At 37.6% G+C, this 18,539-nt stretch overlaps 1 protein-coding gene across 6 annotated transcripts in view; it reads right to left on the reverse strand.

Annotated features, from left to right (window-relative positions):
* Positions 1–2,340: 2,340 nt before the first annotated feature.
* The window catches only part of NFAT5 (nuclear factor of activated T cells 5), a 132,735-nt gene continuing 116,536 nt past the window's right edge, over positions 2,341–18,539 (reverse strand). For all 6 annotated transcript variants that reach the window (XM_037162540.2, XM_037162539.2, XM_037162538.2 and 3 more), the window contains 4 exons: positions 15,238–15,386; positions 12,018–14,520; positions 10,942–11,181; positions 2,341–10,286 (listed from right to left, as the gene is read on the reverse strand). In XM_037162540.2, coding sequence (XP_037018435.2) covers positions 10,946–11,181; positions 12,018–14,520; positions 15,238–15,386 — 2,888 coding nt within the window. In that variant the 3' untranslated portion in view covers positions 2,341–10,286; positions 10,942–10,945. The remainder of the gene's footprint in view (positions 10,287–10,941; positions 11,182–12,017; positions 14,521–15,237; positions 15,387–18,539) is intronic.

The following is an 18,539-nucleotide window of genomic DNA, read 5'->3' on the forward strand; positions in this document are numbered from 1 at the left end:
CAACAGAAAACACAGCCAGAACACAGAAAATTGAACTTTTCGGAAGTCTGTTAACAACAAATTCTTCAGCCTGACCAGTAAGGGGCGAAACCAGCAGCTGGTGGAGAGGGGTTGCACAGGAAAACTTGGTTGGACAGACTCGGGCGTGCGGAACCCAGGCGCAGGGTTGGACCTAGTGAGCGACCAAGCGAGCGACTGCAGGGAAACAGCGAGGGAGCAGGGCTGCAGGTTGACTGTGGTCACGCATTTGTGCGCGGATAGACAAGCGAGGGAGTGGGCGGTTGGACCGGGGCCCGGCAGGTCCAGCGGCAAGCGGCAGTGGAGGGCGCCGCCATTTCCCTGCTCTGACCACGCCCCCACATACAGCGTCACAACCCAGCGTCCTGGGAGTCCAAGGCTTCGCTTCTCACACTTAACGGGCCAGAACAGACCAAAAATGGCTCAAGAAGATCTCAAAGCCCCAGAGCCTATAAATCTAAGCAATGAAGAAACAGCAAAACTCTCAGACACAGTTTAAAACACTGGTCATCAGGATCCTCATAGAACTGGTTGATTATAGCCACAAATTAGACAAATATATGAAGGCGAAACTAATTGAAATGAATGGAATTGCACAGGAAACCCATAGCGATGAAAAGGAAACTGGGACTCAAATCAATGGAGTGGACCAGAAGAAAGCAAATAATGGCCAAACAGAAAAGAGTCAAGAAGCAAGAATTCAAAGAAATGAGGAGAGTCTTAGGAACCTCCAGGACATCTTTAAATGCTCCAACATCCAAATTATAGGGGTACCAGAAGGGGGAAAGGCACAGCCACCAGTGGAAAACTTATTTGAACAAATAATAAAGGAGAATTTCCCCAATCTGGCAAAGGAAATAGATTTCCAGGAAATCCAGGAAGCTCAGAGAGTCCCAAAGAAGTTGGACCCAAGAAGGAACACACCAAGGCACATCATAATTACATTAGCCAAGATTAAAATGAAGGAGAGAATCCTAGAAGCAGCAAGAGATAAGGGAACAGTCACCTACAAAGGAGTTCCCATCAGACCGTCAGCGGATTTCTCAAAAGAAACCTTACAGGCAAGAAGGGGCTGGAAAGAAGTATTCCAAGTCATGAAATCCAAAGACCTACAGCCAAGATTGCTCTATCCAGCAAAGCTTTCATGTAGAATGGAAGGGCAGATAAAGTGCTTCTCAGATAAGATCAAATTCAAGGAGTTCATCATCACCAAGCCCTTATTATATGAAATGTTAAAGGGACTTATCGAAGAAAAAGAAGTTAAAAAAACAGGAACAGGGAAAGGACAGCAAACTCACAGTTATTAACAACCACACCTAAAACAAAAGCAAACTAAGAGGACAGCTAGATCAGGAGCAGAACCATAGAAATGGAGATCACATGGAGGGTTAGCAACAGGGGAGTGGGAGGAGGAGAAGGGGGGAGAAGGTACAGAAAATAAGTAGCATAGACAGTAGATAGAAAATAGATGGGGGGGGCAAGAATAGCATGGGGAATATAGAATCTAAAGAACTTGAGACACATGGTCATAAACTAAAGGGGGGTAATGGTGGGGATGGGAGGTAGGGTGGAGGGGAATGAAGGGGGGGAATAGAACAACTGTAACAGCATAATCAATTAAAAAAGACAAAAAAAACCTCAGTCACTTCCAAAAATCAACAGACACCATCTATATCTGATAAGAAGGTATATAAGTATATTATCTAAAGCAGTACTTCTAAACATCAGTTTCTACATGTTATAATTGTGATACCCACGTATCATCTGTGTTAGTATTCATTTAATATTTTTCTTTAATTTGACTCTAGTAGTGTACCTATTAGACTATGAGTAGTCTAGTAGATATACACATATTTTTTCTAATGCACATTAAAACGTACACGATGGTTAAAAATAGTGTTTCCCATGTATCACCTGAAATAATTTTGAATACCACCTGTGGTATGTTGTTACATGTTTCATTCTTGTAAACGCTAATTTATACATGGGAAAACTACCAAAAGAATAAAGAGATCGGGAATGTGGGTGAGGGAAACCTGGTGTTCTTCAAAAGCACCTCCACGCTACATGATTTGCTGCCTTGTGTATCTACTATTTTACTAAGCATGAAACATTTAAACTAAGGAAAACAAAAATTCTGTCACATGAAGCACTTTGTACACTGTAGGCACAAAATAACCACTTGAAAATGTTTTTATATTTCATACCTTTTCCTAATGATGTTATCATTTCAGCCACATACTCATGCTACTCAAAACTGGCATTCATGGATGTGAATTCATCCACAGAGTTTGAGGAAAAAAGACAGTACCCACTGCAAAATGAAAACTTTCAATGTTTTATTTTTGACTGCAGCTGTTTACAGAAATATAGTTGCGAGTATACAAATGTTCCAATAGAAGCAAAATATCTTTTTAATATTTAACAAGTTATCACAGATAGCTAAAAACATAGATGCAAATGAAAGTCCCCCCAGAGAACAAACTGAAAATATCTGGTGTCAGTGCTCTGCAACCCCAACTATGAAAGCTGTATACACAGAAATGTAACCCTTAGTCATTGCAGGACAATGGAAGAAGGCAATTCAGTGGTTGATCAGTGTGCTCAAGCAAATAAAATTTAAATGGCAGAATGGTATCCAAACCACTTAAGAATAGGTTAATAAAATACTTGTAATACATTTATTAAAAAGACTAAGTAAAAGTTGTCAATAATTAGCAACTACTTGGAGCTTATCAATTAGAAGTAAGGGAACAAGGTGAGAAGATACATTCATTAGATGAAAAGAAATGAGCTGAATGTCACTGGATCAGTTTGTAGCCCCTAAAGTCAAACCCTTCAGTGCAGGACAGCTCTTTATCGGACACATGTCTGATTCCAAACCCACTCTCAAACATCTGAGGTGTGTGTGTATGTGCGTGCACGCGCACGCATGTGTGGTGTGTGTATGTGGTCCTGAGGTTCATTAGCTAAAAAAATAAGTGATCCCTATGAACTACTCAAACCAGGCAAATTACTTCTGGTAAAAAAAAAAACAAAAACAAAAAAACAACAACAGGGTATGATGTGAAGCTTAAACACATGGGGCTTTCAAAGGAGACATTACAAGTTGAAGTCATAGAATGACTGTGGTAGAATACTTTGGGTATAGGAATATATTAAGCCAACAAGTGAGGAAGAGAGGAAAGGGCACAAGAAAGGAGGAATGTAGCTAGAGCATCTCCCAAAAGTTTGCCTATATATTTGCCAGCACCATAGTTTGTAGAGTAAGCCACTTACATTTCTACTGCTAGTATTAAGCAGTGGTGAATTTTATAGAATACATAATTATTTTATTTGGAAATGTGCATTTTTATTTCATGATTTAATTAACTGATGATTTGTAAACAGTGGGAGGGAGATTAGAACAATTACAGAAATATTAAATTACTTAGGGAGATAAAGTAAATGAATAAATCTCCTTGTCTTGTGGATAGTTTGTCTTTACCATGATGCATACACTGACAAGGGAGAAATGCCCAAGTCATATAACGCATTGTGTTGTTTAATATTTATTTTAGTAAATAACTCTTGTTTCAGGCGTAAGTTCCAAGGGTAGTTATATCTTCTGTAGCAGTTCTCATACAAAGCAATCTACTCTTAAAGATTCATGTATTAAAAAAAGAAATTAAATATGGTGCTTTGTTGATCTGGACAGCCATCTTGTTTAATGTCTCAGATACAAATGTAAATATAGGAATGCCAGCTTTGTTCTGAGAGTTGACTAATCAGACCAAAACTGTGGTCTGCTCCTAAAGTAAGAGGCAATGAAAAAAAAACCTTGTATTATCACTGCCTACAATGTACCCATTTTATGAATGAACAGGAGAATTTAGCACCTGTCAATTATATTAGCTACTTAAATGTTATAGCAATTAAAAGAAATATAGAACATCGCACCTATATTTTTAAATCAGTTACTTAATGTAAACTTTTTAGTAAGTGGTAGAAATATGCCAAACTAAGTTAACTGAATTATCGATAATTATATATACACATAAAATATACTATAGACCGTGCTGAGAATGAATTATCATTGCCAATAAAGGATTAGAATAACCAGGTTAAGCTGAATTTACATAAAGAACAATGCATAACCCTATCTTGATAAGTAGGGGAAAAACCAGCTTCCTAGACCTCACTGTAAATAGTTTACACAGGTGGTTCCCAAGCTTTACAAGTGCATCAGAATCACCTGGAGGGCGTTAACACACAGTGTTGAGCCTCACTTCCCTTTCTGACTCAGTGTGTCTAGGACAGGACCCAAGAATTTGCATTTCTAACTAGTTCGAAGGTGATGCTAAAATTGGCTGGTAGGCTAAGGACCATATTTTGAGAACCATTGGTTATATATACAGAAAACTATATACTGCAATGTTCTTATGTACATAACACAATATATATAGGAAGAGGGCTGGTTTTAATTAATTTTATAGCATACAGATTAGTAAACCAAACATTTTAATGTTCCTAAAATGATTTCCTGAAGTGCAATCATTTCCCCTTATAACCAATTACATTTTAAAGTCTAAGTCCTTTTTAAGCTCTACTATAGTCATTTTAGAAAATATTTACATAACACTCATGCCAAGTTGTTATCCAAAATAAAAAGCAACATTTGAAGGGACATTCTAAGTAGTTAGGATGTAGTCATTATAAGAAGGAATCATCACTATACAGCATTCTTGACTTCTTTGGAATGATTCAAGTGCATAATATCAATAGGGTATTAAGAATATTGCATAAACGTTTGAGTCTTCAGTGTTACTAACAAGCACGGAAATACTCACATGGGGGAAAGCAGCTCATCCCAAAGCGGTTGCTGTCCTGACCTGTTGCTGATGGCCCTTTCTTCAGGCACCACCACCATGTCAAGGAGCTGGAACACAGGCAAAATTAACAAAACCCAGAGGGACACAATTCAACTGTATCTGGTTGAAAGGAATTATCTTGGTTCTGGAGGGACTCAGATATAACTTTTTCACTTCCTTTAACACTATTTTTCATAGGTTGATTACTGAGGGTCTAATGGGCAAAAAGTGTACTATAATTAGTTACTTGGCTGTGTCCAGTTAGAAAAACTGACATTACCAGGTTTTACTTAAACTATGTGTTAGTGATTTATTTTCATTCATCTAATTAAGATCATAGGAAATGCTTTAAACACTTCCTTCCTGAAATTTAACTACACATATTTGTATGCATGGAGTTGCACAGGGTAGTAAAATTTTCATTAGCATTCAGGTTAATACCTACAAATTTAGTTATAAATATAAAGCCTAAACAGTATAATTCTGTAATCTTTTACTTACTCTCCCTTAAAGGAACAATTCTGCTAACATACCTTTTCTGTTACTCTTAGGCCATAAGGGGTTAGATACTTATGAAGTTACTTCCTATAATGATTAAGAAATGGAGCTATAAAAACCTTCCATTTTGCACAACCCTTTCAAGTGCCTTCTAGTTGCTAGACCAGATGCTGCCCGATTGATGAACTGCTTAATAAATCCAATTAGATTTTCAAAAAGAAAAGAAAAAAATGGTTAAATGGAAAAGTTGAAAATTGGGACCTATTAAAATAATTTACATGTTTTTGGCAATAGCGAAAAAGGAAATTACATAAAAGGTGCACTATCATGGTAAAAGGCACTTTTCCATTTAAACTAGATATAAACTATTAATTTAAAATTTTTTCCTGAAAGAGAAAGTAGAGTAAAAATAGAAATTTATTAATAAGTGAGGCTAGAATGGCATGAAAATCAATGGGGATTAAAGAAGTAATTAGAGCCCTGGGATAATTCAAATGACATTGTAGGTATTATTTTCATATTTACTACATTATGAATATTATCTCTACAACTTAGCTCTAGTGATACAAATAAGCAGAGGAGAAAACCTCTTTTTATATATTATATAAGATTTTACTAAACCACTTACTAGGGTATATACTCTGAGTTACTACTCTCAAAAACTCCTGAACTATTCAGTCTTTCATTAAGTCCCTCCATATCGGAGGCATGCGGATACAACATGTTTGTCTCGGTTAGGGGTGAAACCTGTGGTCATGAAGCTCAGTAAAGCTAACAGGTCTTGTATAATTTTCAGTTAATTAAAAAATCAACTAGGCAACAGATACTAAAACAAAAAATTTCACCAGAAAAATGAAAAATTCTCCAGTTACTTTTAGTGAATATTTATCAACCTTGTGGAATTTGAGACCTTGATTATTAAAGCACTTAGTTCTGCTTTTAATTACTGATGCACTTAAACTGATTTCTAAAACAAGCATCTATAATGGCTTAAATAATCTAAAGGAATTATTATTTTAGTTCTCAAGGGACTCAAATGTAACTTACTTCTCATTTCCTTGGGCACTATTTTCCTAGGCAAAATAAATGGGATTCTGATGGGCCAGAAATGCACTATAATGAAATCCCAACTATAGCATATACACTATACAGCATTACTGCCCCCCCTCAAAAAAAAAAAAAAAAAGAAAGAAAAGTAGGAGGGAAAAGAAGGAAGGCATATCTCTCATTAATACTGCTTCTATAATAAACAAAGCCCTTTAAAAACCTGTTCTAGGGAAACTGGTAAAAACAGATTTGCATTGGCTAAGTGACAACATGATACTCTAATTACAAAGGTAACATGATAAAGCTCAAAAGCAAAATATGACTCCAAAGTTATCTTCTCCCATGTTGGTGTGGCTATATAATGGAATGATAATAAGGAATAAAACACACAAACACTCACACAGAGATAAGCTCCAAGCATTAATGTGAGTTGCTAAAAGAACAACTGAATGTAACATTATAAAGAAATAAAATGTGGTTCAAAACTTATTTAGGTCCTTCTGCCATAAATAAATTTAATAAACTGTTGTTTCCGAGGCCTTTGCTGGCTGAGGAGTCTCTCCTATGTGTAGCAATAACTTGTAACAGTAATCTGGAAACTGCGTTATTAGCACAAGTATCAACCACTGATTACTAAGCTAATTCTTCAATGAGAAGACAAATAGTTTTTGTAACCAAATTGTATATTCAGAATGCTGCATTTAATATTGACCTTTAGGGGTAAGGAACATTTAATAATGTTAAAAAAAAATAACAACATCATTATTGAATAAGAATACGGTAGTATGGCAGCATAGCACAGCCCTTATACAAACAACCACAAAATTTATGAAAATAAAAATTGGGTTTTCTGCTTCCATCCAATCAAACCATTACAGTTCAGGTGTATTTTCTGTTCTAAACTTAGATGTTATAAAACAGAAAATTGGTCCCTGGTGACTTGGCATTGGCAATCAGCATTTTACAATGACGAACCTCTTGCCAAACAACAGAAGTCAGCACACAGTCAGTCTTCTTGCCACGCTTCACCCATAGAACAATATTAACATTCTAATTAGAACCTGGTGAACAAATAGACTTTCTAAGTCTCCTGTATAATCTCAGAAAAAAATTCAGAAAACTCAGAAATGAATTTACGGTATTTTATTTCTACTTATTTTTATACCTGCCAGGTAAGCTTTCTGACATTTGTCAACTCGCTGTAGTTGGAGTTTTACATTTTAAAACTGAAGCACTGGATTGTGTGGCTGGTCTTTCTTATAACCTGAACTATATTGTGTAATTTTTCCTGGTGGGGGTGGGGAGAGAAGAGATATACTGAGGAAAATGCTTTCAGTTCAGAGAATTTATAAAGTAGCTCTGGATATTACAAGATGGGGTAAATGTTATTAAAATTACAAACGTGTTTTTAGTGTCTTTATAAATAAAAGGCATAGAACACAGAAAGCCAATTAATAATAAAAACAATAATAAAATATTAAATATATAGTGAGCGAAGGATGAATGGCTCATTCTCATGAAACACCATTTGACACAACTGCCTAGATGGGTTTCCTTACTCTAACATTTTGCTGAGTGAAAGACCCAGCAAACAGACAGTAAGCTGCCTTTAGCCCACCAAGAACATCAAGGAACTGCCTGATGGAATGGCCACTGATGAACAAGTCATTTGTTTCAAAAGATACTTAAATACTCAATAAAGACATAACAAACCCCCCCCTCACTGTTATCAGACGCCACGTTGTGGTAGAACATCAGACAAACTCACAAAATTACCACAAAAATGTGTGGCAAAAAAGAATAGTTTATATATATGTATATATATAAATTTTTATATTTATGCCAATGTACTCACTCAGTACAAATAGCAAAATAGTATACCATTTCCTAAATACAAAATATAGCTTTCCAAAAAAATGAAACACACATTAGATATAAACCATCCAAAACTTGAACGATTGAAAACTGTATTCAAAATTAAATGACCCAGAGTAGGTCTCTTTCTGAAAAGTTCCCTTCATATCGGCAAGAAGCCTGTACTACTGAAAACGTAATTCAATGCCTCTCAATCAGAGAGAGAAAGAAAGTTGAGGGTAGAGAGAAGAATATATGAGAACAAAGAGAAAAAACAAATTAGAAGGAGAGCACATTCAAAAAGCCAAGGAAGATCATCACAAAAAGGGGAAAAATCTGGCTGTATAAACAAAATTAAGACCACAATTCCACTAAGTTCAACTATATGTTTAGGACAGGAAAAACAAACAGAAAAGTAGCTTTCAACAAACAATTAACAGGCTATTTTTGTACACTTAAAAAAAAATAAATGAAATGGACAAGAATACCAAAACATTTTCGCTACATATAGAAGCCACACACAATTTGGCCTTAAACTGTATTAACAGCTTTCTACATGCCAAAAGAAAATACAACATAAGCATGTGTCCAGACAATAGGCTGTAGTGAGAAGCAGGCATCCCATGGGTGGTGAGAACACCCAAAACCATGTAACTAATGCTACAACTGCAAGTTCTGGAGTGAGTTGTTTTGCTCTCAATAAATGTAACACAAGTTAATTCTTCATTTTAAGTTAATGACATGACCCTGTAAAGCCTAAGGCTTGTGGGAACCATCAGATAAGTGACCACTTCAAACTGTAAAGCACTGAGGTGACAAGTGAATTACATTCACTGCAGCTCAGGGAGAAGTGGTGTCTTAAGAAATTTTACTTTGCCTTTCTGAACATGTTTCCTATTAGAGAGAAAATTGTACATGTTCCTAAAATGTACATGTTTCCTATTAGAGGGAAAATTTTGAAGACTTCAGAACAGCACCGTTCATGGGGGGAAATGCATTGTTTCTTGTTTCTCAGGATTCAGTTCTTCTTATTCCTGAAAAGGCAGCCCCCACCTGTGCTGCAGGGCTACCCTAGGTGAAAGTGGCCTTTTCCTCTAAGTTGTTACAGGGTCACAAAACTAGAAATATATTACCAATTGTCTAAAATAAAGTGAAAAAAGGGAATAATATGGATGAATATTAAAAGGGAACGATCAGCCCAAGACTAGATTAAGAAAACAGATTCGAACTGCTGTCACTGAAATTACTGCAGGAGGATACTGTAATATAATCTACCATATATTATCCCCTTCATTTTTCATAGAGCAAGATAATTATTTTTCTGTGCAGTTATGCCTGCAATGCTTAGCAGAAAGAGAATTAACAACAATCTGAAAAATACAATGCATAGCGTTCCAGCTGTTCCCAATTTGTGTTGTCTGCCTCTGTGATAAAGAAGCCTCTTAACTATGGAGAGCTCTTAATACAGCTTACTTGTCAGAACATTACCTCTTCAATTTTTCTATAAAACTGGAAAAGGATTCCTTCAGTTTGGCCAATAGCTGTGTTCTTTACATTGAAAAATCACAGCCTTAGTTATTACTTGAATTTTCCTTTTTCGAAAACTGTTACTTGACTAGAACAATACAGGGACAAAAATAATGAACAAAAGTAGAAATAACAATATGAATTATTTTCTAATAGCAATGATAACTGAGCAGTCCAGTTTTAAATTTAAACTGTACTTTTAAAGAAAAAGTGCCTAGGAAAATAGCAACAATTAACTCTGTCAGCTGGAAACTCAAATAGATTCTCAGTCATCAGTGTTATTAGGAATACAAAATATGAAGATGTTAACAATGGTGGCTAATCACTGCAACAGGCAGCATAGGTGTGCTCTTTTGCAGCCAGAGTAAAATCTATACATTTACTCAATCACGGTTTTTCATATTTCATTTTGTTTTTAAAGTAACGGTTCAATCCTCATGGAATCACAAGATCTTGGGACATCTTGGAAACAGAATTTTCTTCACAGAATTTCTAAAACAAAAGAGAACACATTTAATATAACTAGGGAGGGAAAGCATTTCTAAGATCCTCCTAACCTGAATGATCCCAGAGTATATTACAGTACTATAAATGACACTGTATCATAATTATACTCCCACAGAACTTTCTGGCTCAATATTTATTTCTTGAGAAATGAGACTTAATTATATCCAGTATATAAAACATGGGAATTACTGTCATTTCAAGACAAATAAGTTTAGAGCCAGAAGGCATATTCAGCACTAACAAAATGACCACAAGCTATCACTCATCAAGTAACCTAGAGTAAAAAGTACCATCTTGTAAAAACACCATATTTTAAAAGATTAGAGTTGCCCTGGCTGGTGTAGCTCAATGGATTGAGCATTGGCCTTTGGAACGAAAGGTTGCTGGTTCGATTCCTAATCAGGGCACATGCCTGGGTTGCTGACCAGGTCCTCAGGTAGTAGCATGCAAGAGGAAACCAGTCAATGTTTTTCTCCTCCTCTCTGTCTCTCTCCCTCCCTCCTCTCTCTCTAAAAATAAATAAGTATAACCTTAAGAAAAAGATTACAGTCTAACCAGTGCTATTACTTAACCCAAATTTGCTAAGAATACAATTCATTGATGCTTTTCATGAAGAAACAAGCCAAAATGCAATACTTACCCAGTTAAAAGGAGCCAGTCAAATTGTTCCCTTGGTTTTGCAATGAAACAAGCAAATCAATCTTTTCAATGTTTTGGTTGGTGTTTATAGAGGATGCCAGTGGAGAATTCTCTGGCATTTGCTGAGAAAGAAGTGTTGTCACAGGTGGCTGACCCTCATTTTGTGGTTGTCCAGGCTGACTTATAGCCATCAACTGATCTGGCAAAGCAGCTGGTCCAGAAGTTAAAAGCTGATTACAGTCTGCAGAGACATTTAAAATAAAGAAGCTACCTGATTACTTTCTGTTAAGATTCATAAGATATTTATTAGTTGCTGAGGCTGTCATTATTGTGTTCACTTAGCACAGAACTAAAAGCAAGGCACCTGACACAGTCCCAACCCCCATATGGTTTTCACGGAAAAGTACTGACATTCATCTTTGGTTTCTTCCCAGGGTGTCCAACCTTTTGGCATCTCTGGGCCACACATTAAATACATTGTGACACATAATCACACACAAAAAAATCTCATAATATTTTAAGTAAATTTAAAATTTTGTGTTGGGCTGCATTCATAGCCATCCTGGGATACATGCAGCCTGTGGGCGGCAGGCTGGACACCCCTGCATTTAAGTCTTAGACCCTCAGAATCTAAGCAGTATGCAAATACAACTTCGTCTAGTTATCACATTAAGCCCTATATAATTTCCTTGGTACACAAATATTAAAGATGGGTTTCTACCTCCTTCAAAACTACTTAACTGGCTGAGATTTTTCTGTCACTCTTCATTTTCCTTTAAATTCTAATTTAAAATGGCAAACACATATATTTATATACACTACCATATTTAATCCTCCCAATATCCTTCTCAAGTATGTAATATTACCACCATTTTAGATATGGACATTGAGATTCATGCTGGTCAAATAACTTGTCTAAGACTCTGTATGTAGTATAACTGGAATTTGAACTTAGTTCTAACTACAATCTATGTTCTTAAAACCACTGCGTTTTGCTTCATAATAATAATAATAATAATAATAATCTGACCATTTCAACTAGCAACATTTAAGAAATGAAAAATTAGAGTTTCTTACTATTTTGAATGCCAAATAAGAACATTCCTGAAGTCTGCTGAGATGAACCAGGAGAATTTTGTAGTTGGTTCATTGTGCCTCCTGTAGTGTTGTGAAATAAAGTAGCCTGTGGTTGAGGTGAAGATGTGGCTCCTTGGATTCCAGGCATGTTGTTCTGAGGTGAATAAAGAGGAGACTGTTGCATGTCCTGTTGGTTTATACTGGTCTGCAATGCAGACATGGATGCTGGAGAGAGGAAGAGAGTTACTTGCTGCTCTTGAGAACTGGGTGACCCCTGGACCAACTGAATCTGAGGAGAGCTATGGAACAAGGAGGTCTGTGGCGATTCAGATTGAGCAGGACCTGCATTCTGAAGTGAGGAAACTGTGGGCTGGTTCTGAAATTGCATGGGCTGCTGATCTTGATTCATGGGGGCCATATTATTTTGTTGGTGAAAAATTGACTGGTTCTGTTGCTCCTGATTAGCCATTGGATTTTGACTTGGGTTGAATATCATGTTTGGTGGTGGTTGCTTCTGAGATGCCATTGTAGCCATGGTATTCTGATTACTGAATAAAATGCTCTGTGGTTGTTGCTGCGGCTGCTGCTGTTGCTGTGGTTGTTGCTGCTGCTGCTGCTCCTGAGATGGAGAGTTACTCTGGATGGCAACGATTGAGTGCTGAGACTGAAACATTGTCCCTTGTTGGTTTTGAGGCATTGGATTAGGAGAAAGGGAACCCAGGGGCACCTGAGGCTGAAACAGACCTTGCTGAGAGGGCTGTGCCTGCTCTTGAGAAAGCATAGGGGTCTGAATGTGTGATATTGGAGGCTGCTGTTGAAAAGCAGCTTGCTGCTCAGTGTTTGATGTTGACTGAAGTGGAGAAATTGAGTTCTGAGCTGCAAAAAATGAAATCTGTTCTTCTTGAGCTACTGCATTAGTTTGGAGATTACTCATTGGATTCTGGGAAAGAAATATGTTGGCTGACTGCTGGTCTTGAGGAACAGAAGAGCCCTGTAGGACAGCCATGGTACTTTGAGAGTGAAACATTGGAGGCTGCATCTGTTCAGTGGAGGTTGTAGAAGTCTGACTGTGGACAATAGGACTTGGACTGTGAAAAATAGACCCTTGAGTTTCCTGGGAAAGGCTCTGAGCATCAGTGATAGGATTTTGAGGATGAAAAAGCTGAGCCTGTGAATGAGAAGACTGCTGCAAAAAATTCCCAGATTGGAGTGACATCATCTCATTACCTTGCTGGAATAAACCATTAGCTTGTTGCTGGGTACCACTATTCTGAACACTCATCATACTTTTTGTAGATGAAAAAATGTTAACTTGAGATTGATTGTCCCCACTATGTTGCATTTGAACCATAGTCTGAAAGACGCTGCTCTGAATCTGTTTTGCTTGTGTACCTGTTTCTTCTCCATCTCCTGAACTTGATGTCTGAAACATGGTGGTACCAGGGGTTGCAACCTGCTGTGTGGTGGTTGTCGTAGTTTCATTTCCAGAAACTGCAGGAGGAGAAGAAAACAATTCACACTGCATTTGCATGTCCTCGTTGCTAGATAATGCACTCATCATATGAGGAGTCTGCTGGAAAACTGGAGATTGCTGAAGGTTTCCATTTGCTGAAGCAGTTGAAGGAAATAATTCTGACTGAATCTGGGCAGCTGCCTGGCAGATACTCTGTTGCATCTCCATCACCATTGCAGCTGATGACTCCATCACTTGCTGCTGTTGTTGTTGCTGCTGTTGATTAGATAATGTATTTTCAGCCTGTGGGTGAACACTTTCAGCTCTTCCACCTATTAAATTATCTGGTCTGGTATGGACTGTTGGCTCTGTTGAGGAAAACATTCCAGGGCTTACACTATTTTGAATTTGACTGACTTGTTGAAAAATGTCTGCACTAAGCTGTTCTTGAACATTCTCACCATCTGGAGCAGAAAATAAAACTGAAGATAACTGTTGTTGTGCCTCTAAAACTTGTTGGACCAAGTCAACATTTCCACTGCTGCCACTAGCAGTACTGCTGGTAAAATTTCCTGCTTGCAACTGCTGAATCGTGTTCTGTAGCTGACTCACACTACTTGGTGATGGGAAAATATTTGATGAAATCTGCTGCTGTAAAGTCTGTGCTTGTTCTTGTAGTGGTGACTGCTGCTGCTGCTGTGATGCCTCGGTCAGGTGTTGCAAATTAACCACTGTACCATCTGACTGTAATACCTCTCTAGATTGAGTTTCTCTTGTCTGAAACTGTGTAGCCTGTTGCAGCAGTGCATCACTACTAGGCAGCTGACTAGAAGCAGAAACTGCTGGAAAGGTACCAGGCTGTGAAATGTCCTGTGTTTGGATAGTTGTCAGGGTCTCTGGGTTGTATGCCTTGGGCTGAATCTGCTGCTGCTTTTCATTTTCAGAGGGTAAGTGGGAAGATGATGATGATGATGATGCAAAAGACCCATTTCCTGCTATGTTAGAGATATTTTCTAATGTTTGTTGAGTTGATCCAACTGTCTTTGTAGTCTAAAAAATAAAAATCCCCAAATAATATGTACATATAAACATTAAATGAACTCATATTATACTTTAAAAATTAACATTATTCTAAAAAGATATGCATATGCAGAACCAATTTCCCACTCTATATCTTATTTGGAAAACAAATATAAGACTATGAGTCATGGTGATAGCATGTTTAATTGTCAAAAGATTTAAAAAATATGTATTATAAGCAAAGACAGTCAAACAAGAAAGTAAAAGAATAATCAGCTATCGATATGTATACAGAACATTAATTGTATGGTTCATGAATTAATAGGAAGCTAAAAAAACTCCATTTTGTGGTTTACTGGTAAAATTATAGGGGGAAAGCAAGTGGAAAAGGGAAAGGGAGTTATACAAAAAGAATGGGAAAGAAAAGAAATAAAAATGTCTCTAATTTCAAAAATGCTAAACCAGTACTTTCATTAATACCCTTCCACCCCACAAGTCTAGCTAACATATTAATTTCTCTCTGGTCAAAAATGGATACTGGAAGTCACTTTGCATGTTATTTCACTGGAGTATAAAAGCACTTATTCTGAAAAGCAAAAATCATTAAGTGTATTCAAAGAGAAACAAGTGTGAGAGAAACAGAAAAAGTAAAAAGCATAAACTTGGGGAAAAGAATTCAAACCACTTAAAATATAGCAACTTTTATATCTGAGGTTAAGAAATAGGACACTAGTCAATGTGGCTTACCTTAAAAATAGGGGAAGATCTTTTTTCTGCTGTTACTTCCATTGGAGTAACATCTTCACTCTTAATCATGCTGCTTGATATGAGTGGAGTGATCAGAGCATTAGGAAGAATATTTACCTTATCTAAGTTACATCCAGTAGTTTTCATTGCTGCATATACACACACACAAAAAAAAAAAAAGAAAGAAAAAATTAGAATCCCTAAAGTCATCAACTACTTCATTCTATAGTGTGATGACTATTTGCCATCATTTAAATGTCAAAATTTTTTTTCTTATCCTCATCTAAGGAAATTTTTTCATTGCTTGTAGAGAGAACAGGAGAAAGAAAGGGAAAGAGAGAAGCATATATTGGTTGCCTCCCTTACATGCCCAGACCAGGGATTATATGTGCTTGGACCAGGGAACGAACCCACAACCTATACATGTGCCCTGACCAGGGACTGAACCCGCAACCTTTTGGTTACAGGACAACACCCCAACTCAGCCATACCAGCCAGGGCACAGTTTTTTGAGGCTAAGTAGTAGCACGAGATACAAAACTGGTACATTAAAATGTATTCTTTTTTTGAAGTAGCATTGGTTTGAGGATTCCTCGTATAAGCCTGAGACTGTGGGTTAAATATCAAAGAGCTTAAGCAGTTCCGTTATCAAGCTATACCTCCAAGCAGCCTTCCAAGGGGTTCTGAATTATACTTCTCAGTACAACCAGGATATATTATAAGATACAACTTGGAAATCTCCATGACGTTAAAGCTACTCAATTGCAGCTCTCCTTTAAGCTTATGCTGCCTGGTGGTATAAAGTCAAACCTTTTTAAAGGCCACAGGATTGTCTGAAAATTTCTCTTCTTGACAAAATCAAGCTTCTCATTGGAAAATGCCCCCATATAGTCAAATGAAATTTGCTTTTCTAAATTAATGTCTTAGAAAACTTGAATTTGCCAAATTGACACATGAACACTTTTCCCTTTTAGATAGGACTTAAAATTTTTTCCCAGAAATTTAAGGACTATTTTATTTTCTTCTATCACCACTTATTCCCCCATACGCTCTTCCTTCCATCTGTACCCACCTCTCCTCCCACAGTTAATACACTTGTCTGTGTCCATGAATTCTTTCTTTTTTTTTGCTCAATTACTCTACCAGTGGCCTCCCCAACATTGTCAGCCTGCTCTCTATCTACAAGTCTGTCTTTCTTTTTCTTGTGAGTTCAGTTTGTTCATTAGATTCCACATATTAATGAAATCATAAAGACTATTTTAGTTTGCCAATTAGATTCCCAAAATAAAACCAGCAAGTATTTTCTACTTCCTCCTATCCCTAGTTTCAGTAGTTAGAGATTTCACCAAGGAGAAGCAATATATAGTAGATGAGGTACATTCTAGCACTTCATGATATCTACTTTTCCCCACTGATTCTTTTTTTTAAAGATTTTATTTATTTATGTTTAGAGGGGAGGGGAGGAAGAAAGAGGGAGAGAAACATTAATGTGTGAGAGCTACATTGCATACCCCCAACTGGGGGCTTAGTCTTCAACCCAGGCACATGCCCTGACTGGGTATCAAATCAGAAACCTTTTGGTTTACAGGCCAACTCTCAATCCACTGAACCACACCAGACAGGGGGTCCCCTTGATTCTTTTTCATCTACTTGAGTCTGCCACTGGTGGACTTAGTGAAGCCTAATGAAATCACTAATGACAGTCTTCTGAACTGAACACAACCCGAAGTCTAATCTAAAAGTTTATCACTGCTCTGAGACTCTGTGGAGAGAAATACAGATTCCCCAGAAGGGACAGCTATTAAATTTCTTAATTTGATATTGAGAAAAAAATCTTGCTACCAACAGGAATTTTAAATGATATGTGGTATATAAGTAGGACTGCTACATTTGTAAATATTCTGATTTTAAAATATTTAAGCTTACTTCAACTTGTCTCATAAACAATTGGCTAGAAACAATTCCTGTGGAAACTGATTATATTGAGGGAGGGAGAAGTAATCTTAACTTTGGGCATTCTATGCTTTATTACTCTGAGAAATATATCATTTATTCATGAGTTCTCTGGACCTCTTTTCACCTAGATTCTACCAATACCAATATAATTCAACTCACACTTTAATTTTTACTCAGAGAAAACCAGATCATGTACACATCAGACATTTTAAAGTATTTGTGGCTTGTCTCACAAGACAGTTTGAAAGACTTAGTGTTAGGACTTCCGCCAAGATGGAGGCATAAGTGGAGACGCTGTGCTTTCTCACACAACCAAGTTTAGAGACAACAAAATATTAGCAACAGAAAACACAGCCAGAACACAGAAAATTGAACTTTTTGGAAGTCTGGTAACAACGAATTCTTCAGCCTAACCGGTAAGAGGGGTGAAACCAGCAGCTGGTGGAGCAGGGTTGCACACGAAAACTCGGTCAGACGGACCCAGGTGCGCAGATCCCAGGCATGGGGTTGCAAAGGGCCGACCCAGTGAGCAACCAGCGGATCTGGCGAGGGTGAAGGGCAGCGCATTGACTGTGCTGGTGCATTCCTGCGCAGATAGACGAGCAAGGGAGTGGGCAGTGAGACAGGACTAAGCGGGTCCCAGCGACGGAAGGCAGCAGAGACAGCCGCCATTTCCCGGCTCTGACCCCGCCCTCACATACAGCGTCACAACCCAGCAACCCCGCCCTGGAGGCCCCACCTCACCCCTAACGCTCCGCTCCGCTCCTCATACTTAATGAGCGCAAACAGACCAACAGTGGCTCAATAAGATCTCAAAGCCCCAGAGCCCATAAACCTAAGTGACGAAGAAATAGCAAAACTTTCAGATGCACAGTTCAAAACCCTGGTCATCAGGATGCTCACAGAAATGGTTGATTTTAGTCACAAATAGAGGAACACATGAAGGCTAAACTAATTGAAATGAATGGAAATGCACAGGAAACCAATAGTGATGGAAAGGAAACTGGGACTCAAATCAATGGAGTGGACCAGAAGGAGGATAAAAATGACCAACCAGAAAAGAATGAAGAAACAAGAATTCAAAAAAATGAGAGATTTAGGAACCTCCAGGACATCTTTAAATGCTCCACCATCCGAATTATAGGGGTACCAGAGGGGGAAAGGCACAGCCACCAGTGGAAAACTTATTTGAACAAATAATACAGGAGAATTTCCCCAATCTGGCAAAGGAAATAGACTTCCAGGAAATCCAGGAAGCTCAGGGAATCCCAAAGAAGCTGGACCCGAGAAGGAACAAACCAAGGCACATCATAATTACATTAGCCAAGGTTAAAATGAAGGAGAGA

This window comes from Artibeus jamaicensis, unplaced genomic scaffold (genome assembly GCF_021234435.1).
Source record: "Artibeus jamaicensis isolate MK-2021 breed Jamaican fruit bat unplaced genomic scaffold, CSHL_Jam_final contig_464, whole genome shotgun sequence".
Classification (NCBI taxonomy): domain Eukaryota; kingdom Metazoa; phylum Chordata; class Mammalia; order Chiroptera; family Phyllostomidae; genus Artibeus; species Artibeus jamaicensis.